Source organism: Artemia franciscana, chromosome 2, assembly GCF_032884065.1.
Source record: "Artemia franciscana chromosome 2, ASM3288406v1, whole genome shotgun sequence".
In the NCBI taxonomy this organism is placed as follows: Eukaryota; Metazoa; Arthropoda; class Branchiopoda; order Anostraca; family Artemiidae; genus Artemia; species Artemia franciscana.
This window is the reverse complement of record NC_088864.1, coordinates 53576006-53595746: the sequence shown is the minus strand read 5'-3', so window position 1 is coordinate 53595746 and position 19741 is coordinate 53576006. Positions and strand designations below refer to the sequence as shown.

The following is a 19741-nucleotide window of genomic DNA, read 5'->3' as shown; positions in this document are numbered from 1 at the left end:
GGCTTACACCCTTATTTGGCACTAAAGCTTCCCTAAACTTGGACGAGTACATCTTATTTCGTTACTAAGGCTTCCCTATAATACAGAATATACACCTGAGGCTTGTCCCTGTTAAATATCAGATAGACAGAACTTAAAAAACAAGAATTTTGGAGCTGGTTCAGTGACATATTTCTTTGTTACTTCATAGCTCAACAGACATGGAGTGTAAACTGATGTCTTTTTTTTGCATTTAGCGCTGAAGTGCAACCTCTTCTTTTATAATCCTCGGAAGGGTTGAGTTAAATGGACGCTTTCCATAAAGATGGTTAAATACATTGTAAAAAGAGAACGATATAATTTAACGACGTTATTTTGAAAGTGAAATACTATTAAAGTAGATTTATAGACTTTTAATATCCTGATTGGAAATTTCTCTTAAGTGAATTCTAAGTCACATAGAAACTGGACAGTCCTTTGCGTAATTTCATAAACTTCCATGACTATACCTCTCGTTTATATTATAAAAGAGCCTATGAGAGCATCCCTGAGATTTCCCCCGACAGCCCAACCATCAAGACCCCCGAAGCTCCTCCTCTCAACTTTTGGCCCTAACAAAATTTTCAGGTTTTTGCCTAATGAAATTTTTAAGAGATACATAATTTTCTTTGGGGTGTCTTGACAATAATTATTTAAATTACCTAGGATAGTGAAAATGAAATCTAAGGAGATGGTGACTTCCCGCCACCTTGTGTACATCTTGGACTACTACGTAAGCCGCACAGTTTCGCCAAACTCGGTACAGTTCTTCTATACTTTGCATGCCTAGCAGTCTTGTTGTTTGGATAGGTTAAGTGGAAACTTACACATTACTATGTATTACGAGCATCGAGAATTCCGTTTTTAATGAAAAATTCCAATATGCAATTATCTATTTTTTAAGTAGCGGGTGCAAGATGTAAATAAAGAAGCAATTTGGGCAAAAATGTCAGCGAAAAAAGCTAAAAGCATTTAACCAAAGAGCTTAAAAAGGTGTAGTTGTCCTTCGAAGATGTCGTTGTTTTGTAAATCAACACATTGTTAATGTGTGATTTCTTAATGTCAAAAAAGAGTTGTTAATTTTAATTTATTAGTTTTGCTTTTTTTTTCCTGGTTCAACGTGCCAACATTGGTGAAAATGTAGAATTGCCTCAATAATCTTCATAATCTAGAAACAACCAAAAGAGAAAAAAAGGTACAGTTTTCAGTTGTAAATATACACAAAAAATAGGCCCAAAAAAGTTTTTATTTGAGGTCCTTGGCCAATATCGGAACTTAAAAACCTTATAACTCAACCTAACCTTCCATAGTGAAATAATCAACAAAGACATAAATCCTTGCCATAAATGTTGAGACTACACACTTTTATTAGATATTTAATGCTTTGAAAAATTGATGAATATGAATTTCACATTCTCTCGAAGTCCTATACTAATCCAAAAATGGTGTTGAAGGGATAATATCTTAAATGAACATCTATATTAAAAAAGTATTTTAATATCGTTTTCTATATGATCTATGCAGTGATTAATAGCTAGAGGGTAACTCAGATTTAGAGTAAGTCTTCAGTAGACTGAAATCCTATAGTATGTTGCAGACGATAACATTAACTCACCCTTAAAGTAGACTCAAGGGGGTGCCCACTCTCAACAACCTGGTGTAATATTAGAATATCATATGTGCTGTAGAGTTCTGCCACACTCGGTAAAATTCCCACCCCGCACTGTGTGTCGAGCCTAGCTAAAGAGTTCTGGATAACCTTAAAAAAAAAAATCAACCAAGATTAATGATGCGGGAACAGTTAGGACTTTCGACGTGTAATTCCCAGGAACTTATGGACATTTAAAGCAGAACTACTATGGACGATTGTAAAATATGTCAGACGCAATGAAAAATAGTTGGTGTAGAACACAAAATACTTGCGACACGACACAAAAATTCTAATAACCTCTTAAATACTTTTCTTAGATTACGAAACAGTTACATACAAGTTACAGTTACAGTTACATAATTCCTACAAAAAAAATTATTCTTGCGAAATACAAAAATACTTTGCACCGATCTAAAATAGGCCTAACAAAATGAAAAAAAAATTGGTGCGGAACTCAAAATACTTGCTATAAAACAAAAATTTCTAACAACCCGAATACCTCTGATAGAATATAAAAAAGTTCAAACATAATCCAAAAAAATCCTAATAAACATAAAAATTAATCTTACAAAATTCAATAATACTTTAATAATTCTAAAATATTTCCATTAGAATGAAAAAAAGTTTGTGCAGCACACAAAATACTCGCTACAAAAAAACCATCCCAAAGTTCAAAAATAATCCAGAATAATTCCTACCAAAGAAATCTCAAATACTTATTACAACATCCCAAATACTTCTGATAGAATACATTAAATTCAAACACATTCCAAGATAATTTCTAAAACAGATATAATTCTTACAAAATACAAAAAAAAATCAACAATTTTAAAATAATTCTAACAGAATGAAAAATAGTTGGTGCAGAACGCAAAATATTTGCTACAAAATACAAAAATTCTAACAACATACCAAATACTTCTTTTAGAAAATAAAAGTTTCAAACACAATTTAAAATAATACCTACAAAAAAAAGTTCCAATACTTTACACAAAAAATACTTTTCACAAAAAACTACCTTATACAATTCTAAAATAGTTCCAAGAGAATGAAAAAAGCTGGTACAGAATTCAAAATACTCTCCAGAAAATACAAAAATTCGAATAACATTTTAAATACTTCATATAGAATACAGAAATTCCAAAAATTATCCAAAATAATTAGTAAAAAAACAAAAAAATTAATCTTGTAAAATAGAAAATACTTTACACAATTCTAAAAAAGTTCTAACAAAAGTAAAAAAATTGGTGTAGAATTCAGAATACTGGTTACAAAACATAAGAAACTCTAATAACATCCCAGATCTTCTTATAGAATACAAAAGTTCAATACAAAATAGTTCTTACAAAACAAAAAATTATTTTTAAGAAATAAAAAAATACTTTGCACAATTCTAAAATAGTTCTATCAGAATGATAGGTAGTCGGTGCACAGATATATGAATCTAATTCTTTTCGGAGTTAGAGACATATGAAGCGGGGACTTATCAAGATTCAGCCAAACACAGACACTATTATCAGATCTTTTACAGTGTTTCTTCTTACAGTGTGAGACGTATGAAGTGGGAACTGATCAGGAATCAGTCAAACACAAATACTACTATTAGCTCACAAGTGGTATACTAGAGTTTGAAATAGGTTAATTAGGTTTTTGTGAGTGTCTGAGATAGATGAATCAGATTCTTTTTAGAGTTAAGGGCATATGAAGTGGAAGCTTATCAAGACTCATTCACACCCAGACACTACTACCAGCTCACAGAATAAGATTCTTTTTTGAGTTAGAGACATATCAAGTGGCATTTTATCAAGATTCAGTCCGAGAAAGACGCTTCTACCAGCTCACTTGTGATAAACTAGAATCTGAACTAGGTAAATTAGATTTTTACTGATGGGTGAGAGAGATGGATCAGATTATTTTAGAGTACAATACAAATGAAGTCGGAAAACAAAACTGGTGGCGAGCTATGCTAAGTGAACTTTAATCAACCTAACTCGATCTAAGTTATTTGAAAAAGGTGCTGTTACATTTTGGCTGCAGGTACCCGGGATGAAGGCAAAAAATAAGTTGTGCTGACATCAGATGCTGTTCCCCCTTCGTATGCATCTAACTCTAAAAGGATCTGATTCATCTTTCTCAGACATTGGTTAATGTCTGACTCACCTATTTCAGACTCTAGTATATTACTTGTGAGCTGGTAGTCGTATCTGTGTCTGACTGAACCTTGATAAATTCTGTCTCTAACTCTAAGAAAATCCGATTCATCTCTTTCAGACCTTGGTAAAAACCTAATTTACCTATTTTAGACTGTAGTTTACCACTTGCGGGTTGGTGGTATTTCCTGTTTGTGACTTGATCTTGATAAATTCCGCTTCATATTTCTCTAATTCTAAAAAGAATGAGATTCTACTCTCAGAGACTTTGGGATAAAACCCAATTCACCTATCTCAAATACTAGTATACTACTTGTGAGCTGAAAGTATTGTCTGTGTTTGACTGAATCTTGGTAAATTCCTAGTTCATATGTTTCTAACTCTAAAAAGAATTCAATTCATCTCTCAAACTGTGGTAAATACCTAGTTCATCTATTTCAGAGTGTAGTATACCCCGTGTGAGCTAATAGTAGCGTCTGTGTTTTACTGAATATTGATAAATTTCCGATTCATATGTCTCTAACTAGAAAAAGAATTCGATTAACCTCTCTCTACACCATCTATTTCTCAATCTGATAGAACTATATTAGAATTGTCCAAAGCCTTTGTATATTTTGTAAGAATAATTGTTTACTTTGTAGACACTATTTTGGTTTATGTTTGAACGTTTTGAATTCTATAAGAAGTATTTGGGATGTTTTTATATTTTTTGTGTTTTGTAGCAAGTAACCGTGTTGTGCACCAACGTTTCTGCATTCTGTCAGCCATTTTTTGGAAGTGTGTGAGGTATTTTTGTATATCGTAAGAATTTTTTTTCTGTTTTGTTGGGATTATTTTGGATTATGTTTGAACTTTTTGTATTCTATAAAAAGTATTTCAGATTTTGTTAAAATTTTAGTGTTTCATAGCAAATATTTTGTGTTCTGCACCAACCTTTTTTCGTCTGTTAGAACTATCTTAATATTGTGAAAAGAATTGTAGTATTATGCGTCGAAGCATTTTTTTATTTCGTGAGAATATATTAATTTGTCTTGTAGGAATAATTTTGGGCTATGTTTGAACTTCTTTAATCTATAAGGAGTATTTGGGATGCTGTTCTAATTTATGTTTTGTAGTAGGTATTTTGTGTTCTGCACCAACTATTTTTCATTCTATTAAAACTATTTAAGATTTGTGCAAAGCATTTTATATTTGTTGAGAATATTTTTTTTTATTTTAGAATTATTTTAGAATTGTGTAAAGTTTGTGTTCCCTTGTGTTCACTTGTGTTCCTTTTTTATATATTTTGGACCGGTGACTATAAGTAAAATACACAACTGCAATGGGAATATTTTCAATAAAAATGGAATTCTCGACATATTTGACATGCATTAATGTGTAAGTTACTACTTAACCTATACAAACAACAAGACTGCTAGGCATACCAGGTGTGGCGGAACTGTGCCAAGCATTTTGAAGAGTGTAGCACGCAAGACTCACCCCACTATTTGCATAAGACGCTCTTATCAGACTCTCGCAGAAAATGGCCTGATCCCAAAAAAATTCTTTGAAAAACTCCCTAGAGAGATGCAAAATCGACTTACAATACACATAATTCCCCTCGAAAGGCTCCATGGCCAGGGATACAAGGGGGATAAGAAAAAAAATTATTATACACATAAATTCAATATAGGCAATCACATATAGCAGTTCACAGGTAATATATTTATGGGTGATACAATAAGCAACAACTAGAAGAAAAAAAACATAGAGAACATACCTGAGGCCTTGGGGCAAAGTGCAGAGAGGAAAACCACACACCACTAACAAAACACAGGGGCCATCAACTCCTCAGAGGAAAAACAAATTAATCTATTTGATTTATTAAAGGATCCTTAAGAATCCTTTTAAAAATCCCAAACGAGTGGCATTTCTGCACTGAAGAACGTAGTGAATTCCAGACCTGTTGACAAGCAATGTGGGGATTGAAATCTGATCGAATAGTAGGGGTAGGCGGAATGTAGATATTATTTGAAGAACGAAGGCTATATGGAGCTGAATCAGAAATAAACATAGGAGTTTTCCGAAGAGATTTTGGAAGATTGCCGTGAAGTTGATCAAAGACAACAGAAGCACAAGAAATAATACAAATAGACCGCAGACTTAAGAGCGGTGTTGGTGAAGAACGGTTGGTGTCCATAACCAGACGCCGTGCTTTATTATACATGACGGAAAGTGACCGCAGCGTATACGGAAAAGTACACATCCATACAATGGGGCAATAAGAACCATATGACTGGACAAGACAGAAAAAAAGAAGTTTCAGAATAGATCCAGGAAATGTGTATCTAAGTTTTCGAATGATACCCAAACTCTGTGAGACCTTAACCCTTATCAGGCTACATGGTTTCTGAATGAAAGGTTCTCATCAAGCAGGATACCAAGAAACCGGGCCACCCAATTCTCTGGTCTACACAAGGAGCCTTGTGACACCTGAAGGTGTGTAAGCTGAGGGAAAGCTATACCAATTCGAGAAAAAATCAGAAAATGTGATTTACCAGCATTCAAGACCAAGTAATTGGCATTAAACCATGACATAACTCTCTCGAATAATGCCAAAAGGTTAGACTTGATATCACATTCCGTCTTCCCAAGGGTCACAAGAGTGGTATCATCAGCAAAAGCAACAAGAAAATCTTCATTAGAAGAAGTATTGGAACATGACTGAGCATCAGGCTGACACAGCTTGTAACATGCCAGAGGCCTGGTGTTTTCTTACAGCCAAAATCAGATCATTAACATAAATCAAAAATAAAATGGACCAAGAACAGATCCCTGCAGGACGCCATAATATACTTCAGAAGGGATCCGGAAAAGCGGATCAATTGAAATAAGCCTACCAAAAAGATATGAATTAAACCAAGAATAAGCGTTTGATCTTATACCAATATGCGATAGTTTCTAAAGAAGAATCCTATGAGTCAAGTAGTCAAAAGTTTTACGAACATCCAAAAATAAAGCTGTCGGGATATGACCAGAATCTATTGCCGAATGAAGGAAATTCGATAAAGCTGCGCAAGCATGCTCCGTAGAGTGACTCGCTCGGAATCCAAACTGGAAATCATGCAAAAACTCCTTTGCATCCAGAAAACTAAGAAGCCTGGATAGCATAGCCTTCTCAAAAATTTTGCTGAAAACAGATAGGAGAGAAATTGGCCTATAATTAGCAGGATCACTCCGAGAACCACCTTTATAGAGTACTATAACCTTAGCTCGCTTGAGAGATTCAGGAAAAATACCTTTCTCGAAAGACAGATTGACGAGCTTAGTCAGTGGTGACAGAATAGCAGGTAGAATGGCACGGATAACCCTTGTAGGAATTTTGTCTGGTCCTGAAGAGGATGATCCTTTAAGAGCATTCACGATACGAGCTACCTCAAATTCAGAAACAGAATTCAAGACCATTGACTTCAAACATGAGGGTCCAAGAAAGGCTCTGAAATCGCAACGAGAAGTTGCAGAGCTTGCAGAGGAAGCAGTTACCTTTCCTATATTAGCAAAATAATAGGTAAGCCCTAGTTGAACATCTACATCTCCTTAGACGGTTTTACCATCCATTATCAGCATTGATGGAACTGAAGGCAGAGGGGGATAGGTCTAAGAACTGAATTAATTAAATACCATGTCTTCCTAACATCCTTCCCACATTCAGAAAATTTCCTATGATAATACTGAGACTTTGCCTTCCGACACAGAGAATTAAATATATTCCTATAGGCCTTGAATCGTTCGTGATGAGCTAAAGATGGTGAAGCCATGTAAAGTTCCACAAATAATTTTTCCTTTTCCAGCTTTTATGGAGACCTGAAGTCATCCATGGATTCAGTGGTGCTATCCTTTTCGAAGTATGAGGCGCTGGACTCCGATTGCAAATTGCCAGGATTCCTTCTTTAACTAAATCACAAAAGGAATTAAAAGAGTGGGTAAAATCTGAATCAGAAAGCAGACTACCCCATGGTACATCAGCCAGACGAGAATTAAGTAGACTTAGCTCAGTATCACCATAACGGAAAAATGGGAGATTAGATGGTGATGCTATACGCTGCGCTTGATCAGCACTCTTATATCGGGAAATAGCGGGAAAATGATCAGAAATATCACTAGCCAGCACCAAATTATTTAAGACATCTAGTGATGAAAAAATATCATCGATAAGAAACGCTTGTGTTTCAGTAACTCGGGTTGGTATACAAACTGAAGGTAGAGTTTCCGAAGAGAGCATCATTGACAAAAAATCAATAGTTGAAGCAGAATTTCGATCTAGCAGGTTGAGGTTGAAATCACCCATAAGAATTAGTTCATAGGGATGTTTTTGGAATGAGTCCAAAACTTCTTCCAGAATTTTGAAAAACGAAGGAGTAGATCCACTGAGGGACCTATAAACCAAACCCACAACTAAATACTTGCGCATTGATTTAATCTCAATAAATAGGGATTCAAACATTCCTTCCTCATTTCTGCTCGAATCATTTCGGACATTATATGCAAGACGATCAGCAATATAAAGCATAAGGCCACCTCGCCATCTGTTTCCTATTCAGCCTCTCCATCCTATATCCTGGAATATCTAAAAGGATATCCTTTTTTGAATCCAGGAAAGTTTCACATAATACTATAACATCAGGACTTCCATCAGTAACGATCCGTTTCAGCTCATCAAAAGACGAACAGAGTCCCTGAACGTTAAGATGAAACACAGAGAAAATATCATCTCGTTTGGAGGAGGCAGAACCATTTAATTGCGAAACATACTTACTTTTAAAAGCCGAATTAGAATCATTATTCATCTGATTTCTACTTCCAATTGAATTTTTAATAATATCTTTAATATCTAAAGGATTATTTTGTAAATCAAGTAAACGATCCCCCCAAAGAGTTGATACCCCACGACCAAGCCCACTATACCACAGGTATAAGGAAAAAATATAAGGAAAGAAGAGTAAAAAATAATATAATCAAGGTAGGGATAAATAATGATAATAAAATCAAGGTAAGAATAAATAAGAAAAAACAGGGAAAGAGAAGAAAAAAGAAACAAGGAAAAACTAAGAAATAAACAAATAATCAGCACTGGTAATATAAACCATTCATACATAATCATAATAATAATATCACCCAAACCATTATCATGCATTGACCTCACGCCAAGGAGTACTCCTTCCCCATGCCTCCCCCATTGAAAAGTAAAAGCACTAAAACTCACAGTAAATGGGTTTGTTCTAATACTATACTGATGGTGCAAAAAACAAAACAAAAAAGAAACAAATAGCAATACAACAAAAAAGATTGTATTGCTAGGCTTCCACACACTCACTAAACAAAAAAAGAAAAAAAAATTATTCAGTCATGTAATCCAGTCCATAGAATTGCCCCGACCATTTCCTTGCCTTCGCTGTCGTTGCGTTTGAATCAGGCTACTAATATCTGGTGGGATTTCATCCCAAAAACATTTCCACTGGCCCTTCCTTAAGGCGACGAATACATAGAGATGGTGGTATGGATCTCGCAATCCAAGTTTCAAAACCTGTTTTTTTCACGAATACTGGTTCGGATAGATAAAAGTTTTTTTTGAACTTCTCGAACAGACGGAGGAGAATCATCGGATAAAAAAACATTCTGATTGCCCATGATAGTTTTTCCACGAAGATTTCGAGCCTGTTTTAGAACTGCCACTTTCAGCTCCCTGTTCTCCATGATAACCTTTTTCGGTTTTTTGTCAGGCTTAACATCAGCTATCGTGTATTTGGGTACCTCATGGATTCCAAGGCATGACGAAATTATACTATCAAAAATCGCCTTAGCGTTTACAGTATCAATCGCTGTCACGTTCCATACTAGAATATTTTTATCAGTTTCTTTACTTTCCAGCTTCATCTGTATGCCTTAGGCTAGATAACTGCGATTTCAGTAAAGAATTTTCATCAACTAGCACAGAAATGTGGCTCTTCAAATCATTGGTTTCTACCTCAAGGCTCATCACTTTAGGCTTAATACCTTCCACCTCCAATTTCGATTCCAATACAGATTCTTCGATCTTAGAAATCCTTTGATCTAATTCTTTAAATTAACATTCAGCTCATTTAACGTAGTTGAATTTTCTTTAACAGTCTGCAAAACTAGACTCAAGCTATCAGCTAGTGATTTCAATGAGATTCCTTCCATAGGACTGGATGTGAGAAAAAACTCCACAAAATTTTCCTTCTTCCTCTTTCCTCCCATTATACAAAATAGCAATTGAACTCCAAGAAAAAAATAAACTGTAGAAATATACTACCACATAAAACTCCTTTAATTACTCACTTTGTGTAATATTGGCATCTCAGTCTATCCAAAAAAATTTCGACAGCAAATTAGCCTTGCTGAACACTAAATGAACGGTTCGACGCAAAGTAGGAGTATTTATCTCGAATGCATTCTTGTTTTATCAAAACTTTGTGAGAGTAAATCTGGTTTAAGATGTTCACTGAATGAATGCCATATGTAAACTGAATGACAATTCTTTCACTTTGATGCTTTGAAAACTAGTATGAATATAATATCTTGTATCTTTCAAATAAAGAAATTCAAACTTTAAGATATTTAAATTTTAACCTAAAATGACTTTGTGTGAATTGATCCCTGCCCAATCAACTTTCAGAGGCGCTTGCCTTAATATGGTGAAGAGTGAAGGAATCCCTTCTGGAGGTGAAAGGTGATGGTCAGTCCCCTCAGCTGTCAATTGATTTTGGCCTTATATGGTCAGTTGTGATTACCTTACTAAGACGAAGCCTTACCCTACCATAGTCTCTGGAGATACTCTCTTCCATTACCACTCACAACGTATTCACTCAAACCTTTACTCTATAGTTGTACACCTAGCTTCTACCCTTGTTTAGTACGATATTTATTCCCTATATGTCTCTCCTATGGGGTGGGAACCTGAAAAAGTTGCCTCATGTTTCCTTGAGATTTATATCCTATGCGCCTGCATCTAATTCCTTGCCACGAAGATTTGCAGTTTATTTTACGTGAAATTTAATGTCTTCCAAGGAGCCAGTTCTAGTTTAATTCAGACTTGGATTTGTTTCCACCAATGGAGGTTAAGAGGATAGTGGAGTCAGTTCATCCTGACACCTGATATCGTCTCACATACCAAAACCGTATTCTTAGTTTCTCTCAAATGTAAATTCCAGAGGGCGAAACAATTTTCTTCTTTGATCTTGCTAAAGTCCGTTATTGTTTAAGAAACAGAAAATGGGAGATTTTTTTCACCTTTTTGGTTGTTCTGTTTTTAATATTCGGTAGTTTGGTATGTATATTTCCTTCAAATAACAGTTAAACCAAGAACCCACAAAATGTTTTTGGTATTTTATTTTGGTTGTCCCATTTTTTGGTGGTTAATTTGGTATGTATATTTCCCTCAAACAACAGGCAAAATCCCCGAAAGTATCTTTATTATATTGACACGATGATTTTCCAATATTTTCACCGGCTCTCTTCTTCAAAACCCCAGCCTTTTTGCGATGGTTATAAGGCATATTGCTCGAACGGTTCAGTACTGGATATAGGGAGATGGCATTGGATATTTAGTCGAGCTACAACAAACTGAATTTGTATTCCTAAGTCTGTACACTGCACAGAGAGAAAAAGAAGAGAAGATATAGAAAGTTGGAGATTTTTCATATTCAGCTTTCGTTTTTTACTTTTACTCTCGACTAAATAGTCATTTATCTTAGTGGGGGCGTATTGAAAGTCATAGCAAAGTCATATATTTTATTACCAGACATATGTCTTTTTCTTCTTTCTGATAACTTTGCTTTCCATAGCTGTTCAAATACCTTGATTTTTTTCAAGCCTGAAATATGTTGCAAACGCATCAGCTTATTGCCTTAATATTCTCTTTTTACGTTCCTCGAGCATAAGTTACCATACTAGCTGTCTTAATTGTCCTCCATTGATTTTAGCCCCAGATGTTGGTAAATTGAGTTACCAAAACTAATTGATAGCTGCTTTTCCAGATTGGTTCATTACCCCTTGGTCTGTCCACTTCATTAAACAAGACTTTACTTTGTTTTCCTTTATGTGTTTTTTTTTTTAGTTCACGTTGATATTTTCCCTTGTTTTTGGCCTGATAACTAAAACTGAGTTTTTCTCTATATTACGAAAGAATATTTATTAACCCAAGCTACGTCGGGGAAGGCAGTCAAAGATTTGGGTGGCAGACTGGTTAGAAATGTTTTCCTAGAGAGAGGGGAATATCATTGTGATGGATTTATTTTGCCTATATAAGTCCGGGCATTCATAAGCTAAAGATGTTAGTCTAAAGATAGAAATAAATTTTAGGCGGTTTCTCAGTTACTGTATAAAGCGGGACTTCCTTTACTAGGTCCTAACAGCTTCGTACGGTAATATATATTTGAGCGTCGTACCCGCACTTGCAAATATTAGCTTCTAGGATATCCACACGCCCCATTAGTGAAGGAGGCTACGATACTAGCACCCCCCAATGTTGATGGTTCATCTTGAGTTCTTGTGACATGGGCTGTGGTAAGTAACTCTAATAACTCTCAAAAGCTCTGCACAAAGCGCCACTCACAGAATACAGTGTGAAAGGTATACCTACAGAACACAGCACCCAATACAGGATACAATGGCATACCTTGATATGAAGGACTCAAATTTGACTCAAAAACTTAAATCAACAGTCAAGTAATTCAACTAAATCTTCCTTACCTTGAAAGAGACTCTATAAAACTGATTTTCCGACTCTAGCACCAAGCCGTCCTGGTTGCCACAATAGCGTGGCATCTTCCTGTCTACTGTCATGTAGTTACTAACTTCTACATAATCACTTTGCTGATTAGATGCACAACTATAAGAAAAGCAGCTGTCAACAAAAGCACCGATAGGGTGAAGTAAAAAAAAAACAAAAACAGATAGGGCCCTTATAAGGGACAATTTCAATCGGTTTTAAGTTGCAATATAGCCCTTTAGAGTAAATAAACAATGATTTTTTGATGCATGTAGAAACTGATGCCCCGACTAAATCTAATATTTTTTTTTATGTATATTTTGGTTTTTCTAACTTAAACAATTTAAATTATCTACGGTCTTAATCTTTATTTTAGTCTTACAGCTCTTATTTTTTTTTTAAATTATACTTTTTAGTTTCTAATCTAGTATCTTACTCCTAATATCTCCAAAACTGATTTTCTAGTTTTAGCACTGAATTGTCCATTGCCTCGATAGTGAGGCATCTTCTTGTCTATTGTCACCTACTCATTGACTTCTGCAACTCACCCTGTTGACTACATGCACCCCTAAAAAAATACCCTAAATAAAAGCATCGACTAATAAAGTCTGAGGTTCAACTTTTCAACGAGTTAAAGTACTCCTGATTAAATTACAACATTGCCCTAAGGAGCAATTATGTAATAATATTTTCTCTTGTGGTACTCAATCTAAATGCGATATTCATTTTCTTTCTTAAGTTTTGTAACTTAACTTCTTATTTATTATTTTTAACTTAATTTGAACTTTCAACCTTAAATTAAGAAAATATAATCTTTAGTTAAATTTTATTTTTCTTCATTTTTTTTTGTTCAATCTTCTTATCGTTTCTTATCTAATTTTTAATTTCTACCTTACCCATTTTTCTGAATTGTCTTTTTTTTCACCCTCTCTAAGACCATAAGTCCCAAGTCCCATTGGGTCTTGTTGGGCGAAACCATTTTAGTTGGATCAGAGAATATATTTTTAACTCTTCCCTTCCTACCCTATCTTCTGGCACCTTAAGTTTTAAACTCATAAGTGTTGAATTAGTAAAGAGCCTTGTGCCTCCTACACACTATCACCCCTCTAACACTTTGAATAGAAGGTTTGGTCGTTGAGAAACAGTATAGGGCCCACTAGATTGAAAGGTGAAAGCTTTAGTGCCCTTTTTAAAGGTCGATATTGATTAGGGGATGGCCAGCGTCCCCCCACAGGCTTTTTACTGTCTCGCTTAGCCCCTGTTACCCACACAGTACTAGATTAAAATTATGAGGTTGTTGTTTTGTTAAGAATAAATAATTCTAATTAGTATGCCTCCGGAGTCAACCCTACTTCAGCGGCCCTAAGGGTACCGACCCTTGATTATATTCAACCAAAAAATTCCACTGAAAGTAAGGAGCAACAGTAAACCTTAAAAGGAGCAAAAATTGTTACGTATATGAGGGGGTTTGACCCCTCATCATTACCTCGCTCTTTACGCTGAAGTTCCAATTCGGTTCCAAGTCCTTAAGAATGACCCCTGAATCACAAAGGTCAATTAATTAGAATAAATTGCTCTTTCGAAAGTACTAAAAAACTTTAATGTAAAGGGGAGGTATTGACGAGGGGACGAACCCCCTCATATACGTAATAATTTCTGTTCGTTTTAAGTTTTAGTGTTGCTCCTTACCTTCAGTTGAAAAAAACTTGGGAAATCTGGCACCCCTTCCTGAAAAATTCTCTTTCCCCATAAGAAATTTCTACATGGAAACATCCTCTCACGTAACCCACTCCCCCCACTAGAAAAAATCCCCCATGAAAACATCTTTCTGCTTCCCAGTAACCAATACTATATGTAAATAATTGACAAAATTTGTAACTTGCAGCCCTTCCCTCGGGGACTGTGGGGGATTTATTTGTCCAAAACGCCAGAGTTATTAGATTTTCCGACTATGCTGACTTAAATGCCTATCTAAAAATTTTGATTCGGTGACTTCAGGAAAAAATGAGCGTCGGAGGTGGGCGTAGTTGCCCTCCAATTTTTTGGTCACTTAAAAATGGCACTAGAACTTTTGATTTCCGTTTGAATGAGGCCTCTTGTGACATTCTAGGACCACTGGCCGATACAATCACCCTGGAGAAAAAAAAACAAACAAATAATCCCGCATCCGTGATCTTTCTTCTGACACAAATACAAAATTCCACGTTTTTGCAAATAAGAGCTTAAAGCCTCGACAGTAAGGTTCTCCGATACGTGTGAATTTTGATGGTGTGATTTTCATTGAGGTTCTATGACTTTTGAGGGGTGTTTCCCCCCCTTTTTGAAAATAAGGCAAATTTTCTCAGGCTCTTAACTTTGGATGAGTAAGATTAAACTTGATGAACCTTATTTATTCAAAATCAGCATAATACGAACTGTAGTAAGGAACGACCCGGCTCAATGTTAACCAAAACTCTAAAAAATGGAATTTTGATACCAATAGTTACATCAAAAGAATTGAATTTTAATGCTGATTTGAAATATATAAGTTTCATTAAGTTTAGTCTTACCTATCAAAAGTTACAAGTCTGAGAAATTTTGCCTTATTTTTGAAAATAGGGGGAAACACCCCATAAAAGTCATACAATCTTAACAAAAATCACACCATCAATTTCAGCGTATCAGAAAACCCTATTGTAAAACTTAAAACGAACAGAAATTATTACGCATATGAGGGGCTCACCTCCTTCTAATACCTCGCTCTTTACTCTAAAGTATTTTTAGTAATTTCAACTATTTATTCTACGGATTTGGTGATTCAGGGGTCATTCTTTATGAATTGGGACAAAATTTCAGCTTTAATGTAAAGAGCAAGGTACTGACGAGGGGGTGAACCCCTCATATATGTACTGAAAACATGAGAATACAAAAGTTCGTTACGTAAGCTAATTTATAAATTACCTGTATCTTTTGCTAATAAAAACATTCGAAAAAAATTAAAAGTTCTAGTTGCCTTTTTAAGTAACCAAAAAATCGGAGGGTAACTAGTCTTCCTCCCCCGCTCCTTTTTTCTCAAAATCATTCGATCAAAACTATGAAAAAGTCATTTAGCCAAAAAAATAAATATGCAAATTTCGTTTTAATTATTCCTCTGCGGAGAGCCAGAGTCAAAACATGCATTGATTCAAAAACGTTCAGAAATTAAATAAAAAAAACAAACAAGTTTTTTAACTGAAAGTAAGGAGCGACATTAAAATTTAAACCGAACAGAAATTACTTCGTATATGAAAGGGGCTGCTTCCTCATCAACGCCATGCTCTTTACGCTAAAGTTTTTTAATAATTTAAAAAGAAGAGTTGAGAGAAAGAGTCAAACTTAAGCGTAAAGAGCGAGGCGTTGATGAGGAAGCAGCCCCTTTCATATACGAAGTAATTTCTGTTCGTTTTAAGTTTTAATGTCGCTCCTTACTTTCAGTTAAAAAACTAGTTTTTTTTTAATTTAATTATTAGAAAAGGTCGACATGCTTGGTCTTGGCTGTCCAGTCAGCATGTAATTATTAGGAAACCTTCGCTAGGCCAGGGTTTCCCAAGTTGCGTCACAGGTATACTCCTGAACCGACACTACGCGTATCAAAAAAAGAAAAAGGTATACATCACGTTTTTTATTTTTTATGGCTGTTTTTTTTTTTTTTTTTTTTTTTTTTTCAGTTTATGGCGCTGGTATGAAATAATCAATAAACCATGGATATATTCTGGAAGGCTATTAAAGTAGTCTTGTGACCTTAATCGTCCAAGTTTCTTCGCTCAGTCATTTGAAATGAAGACTATTGAAGGAAAATCCTTTTGCATGTTACTATCCTGAATAAATAGGCTTAAAAGGATCCAGTTTTACAAGAAACTTTCCTTTTTAACTAAAAATAAAATTCTATCAAAATCTGAAGTCCAGCATCTATAGGTTTTCAAAAGTTTTCTTCCAGCTGCCTGAAGAAAGACTGTCGATAAAAGTACTTGAAGATCAGGGATATCTTGCAACATAATTTATACCGTCAAAAAAAGAGACTCCTTTATGAGATTAGAATGTCTTAAAAGTTTCAAGAAATTAAAACGTATCGCAAGGAACAAACTTGAAATGGGTTTGTATGGGCCTAAAATAAAAGAATATTAGCTTGCTGAAATTACAGTGATAACGTAATATAACTGTATAACGCAATATAACTGTAATATAGCACTACTAAGGCTATAACATAATAGAACCATGTTATAAAGTACTGAACGCAACCATTTATCTACAAAATGTTCCGAGTCCCCTTAGTATGCGGGTGCTGAATAAGTACTAAAGATAGTTTAAGAAAATAATTCAATGGTTTTACGATTTAATCGGTTTTCCACTGCCAAAATTTAGTTCAGACATGCTGCAATGGCACAGTTTAGTGTTTATGTTCAGCAAAAACTAAACGGCAAAGGTGGGACGTCTTCCATGGCTTAAAATTCTAAAGCAGATTAGCATAAAAAAGAAAATTCGCTTTCACTGACCCCCTTTAATTTACCATGGAAGTTTAACGGTGATTGGAACAAAAAAAAAATATTTGGCACGTTTTGGAGGTTTAGGAACCAATGCCGTCCAATTTTTTTTTCAAAATATTCTTTTCCCCTTAAGATCGAGATACCTGCCAAGTAAGTTGCCAGCCAATCGGAGACAAAAATAATTTGGGGCTATCTCGGACGTCAAAAAATCGGTGAAAAGATGTGATTCGGTAACTTTTGCCTTCATTAAGGTTTTCTTGTCTCTGTCCAAAAGCCCTGAAGTCTAAGTAAATCTCAAAATACAAGATTTCAAATCAAATCAAAAGTCAAATGAATTATAAGGAGGAACAGAGACTCACATTTTCTGGCCTCATATTTCCTCCTTCTGAATAAAAATACGAAGTGCCTTCGTCTTCCTCACCCCCAGGCACTCCAAAGCCAAGCTCGATCCCCTACTGTCCTCACTTAGATTTTGAAGGTCAGCTGGTTCGATAGCCTGGGTTTTGAGTTTAATTCGACTTGTCTCTGTCCCTCCCTCAAGTATGTGGTCCAAATGACCCCTTAGCCTAAATTTTCGTCTCGATCCCCCAAGCTATTCCTGAGACAATGCAGATGTACTACTATTTGCTACGTCAACGTCATGGGTCAATGTACTACGTCACTGGTCAACGTCACAACCTCCTCAGGAACATCACAACCACCCATAGCCTCAGCCTCTTAGTTCTGAGTTCAATTCAAGTGTCTCCTATAATACTCCTTAGAAGTTTCAATTTGATCCTCAAAGCCATTACCAGGATAGATCAAATATGCTTTTTTAAAAACCTGGCAATCACAGTTTCTTTTGATCTATCTTGCTTATTAATCGTAAATAGATTGCAAGCCCCATAGTTTATAGTGGGGAAATTTTTAGGTGGACTAAAGAAAAAATCCCCCCCCTTTAGTGTTTTTTTAGTAACCTCCTACCCCATATTGTCTTCTGAGTTACCTCACCATTATGGTCGTGTCTCAAAGGGACTTGTAGTGCAAAAACACTAAGGCAGATTGGAGAAAAAAGGTTTTCAGCCATTCCCCCCCCACCCGTATAAAACTGATTGTGCCTAGTAATCTCTCCATTTCTTCTCCTATACTGCCTAAAAGGTTTCAAATATGTCTCCTGATCTGTTCCCGAGAAAGCAAGATAGCGCAAGCAACCTGGATGCACATCGTGTCTTTTGATTTAGCTCTATCTTTGTCATAGTACCAAGTCTACTTGCCACCCCCCAACAGTCACTGAAAGTTTCATCCTGATATCCTATGCCGTTTTTGAGATACTGAAGACATTTCATTTTGAAAATTTGGACAAACATAGTGTCATTTGATTTACCTCGCTAATTAGCTGTGTTGAGTTTATAAGTCCTATAGGAGCTTATAGTGCAAAAGTGTTCTGGTAGATAAGAGACAAAAACTGTTTCCCCCCTTTCTCCTCCTTCAAGGCGAAACTTAAAGTCCCCTTGCCCTACCCTCATTATTCCTTTTTCCAACAGTACTTTAAAGTTTTAACTTCAAACACGAAGCTTTTCTTGAGATTTTGAAGATGTGGTATTTCGATAACCTGGATGTACATATTGTTTTTCGACTCGAAGTAGAAATTGTTTCATTTAAACACAAATATACACAGTCTTAAAAAGAACGCATATGCCTAAAGGCTAACTCCCTCACCCTCCAAGACTCACTGAAAGTTTCAACTCTATCCTGAATGTTATTACTAAGACAAAACCTATGTGTTAACAATTTGTGATTTGTATAATTTACAACCCCTGCCACAGGGGGTATAAAAAGGTACTGGGGAAGGATGGCTGCCCTCTAATGACTATCTACTCTTAAAAAGGTACTAGAGCTTTCCATTCCCAATTTCAATGGCCCATTTCAATTCAAACATATGACAGGTGCAGTATTTTGATAATATGGATACACATACTGTCTTTTGATTTAGTTCTACCCTTTCCACAAGTCACCGTTCAACGTTCAATCTCACCCCCCTGATGTTGCCTGAAAGTATCAAACTAATTCCCTAAGCCATTCCCAGGATTTCGCATGCTAGCTATTTTGACAACCTGGCCACAAATGTTGTCATTTGATTTATTTCTCAACTCAACTGAGCTTCAATTTTAAGTCCCATAGGAGATGGTAAAAACGTTCCTGTTATTTGGAGACAAATATTATTTGACCCCTTCATCCTCCATCCAAAACTAAATTTGAATTTCCCTTGTTCCAGCTTTTCCCTTCCTTTCTCAAATAGTACCTGAAAGTTTTAACTTCATCCCACAAGCTGTTCCCAAGATATTACCGACCTGCTGTACCGACTACCTAAATACACATAGTGTCTTTTTATTTGCCGCTACCTCTAGTGTCTTTTTATTTACCTCTACCTCCCTAAATTTTAACTCGTTTACTTGAACCATTTTCAAGATGTTGCAGATAATTTGAAAAATCAAGTGCACATGGTACCATTTAATTTACTCAGGTAAAAGTGTCGTTCCAGAATATACTCTTGCAAAATCCCTTGAATCTCGGTCTAGCGAATTCGTAAGACCTTGCTGAAAATACAACTGACTAAGAATATAGATTTTTCCCGCCCAACTCAGGGCCCCTGACATTCCTCTCCCCTACT

The 19741-nt window shown here is 35.5% G+C and overlaps 1 protein-coding gene across 1 annotated transcript in view; it reads right to left on the bottom strand.

The window, feature by feature from the left end:
* Positions 1–12780, bottom strand: part of LOC136043666 (suppressor of lurcher protein 1-like) — a 99903-nt gene extending 87123 nt beyond the window's left edge. The window contains exon 1 of the mRNA XM_065728565.1: positions 12571–12780. Within this exon, the coding sequence (XP_065584637.1) occupies positions 12571–12663 (93 nt within the window). The 5' untranslated portion in view covers positions 12664–12780. The remainder of the gene's footprint in view (positions 1–12570) is intronic.
* Between the last annotated feature and the right edge of the window lie 6961 nt (positions 12781–19741).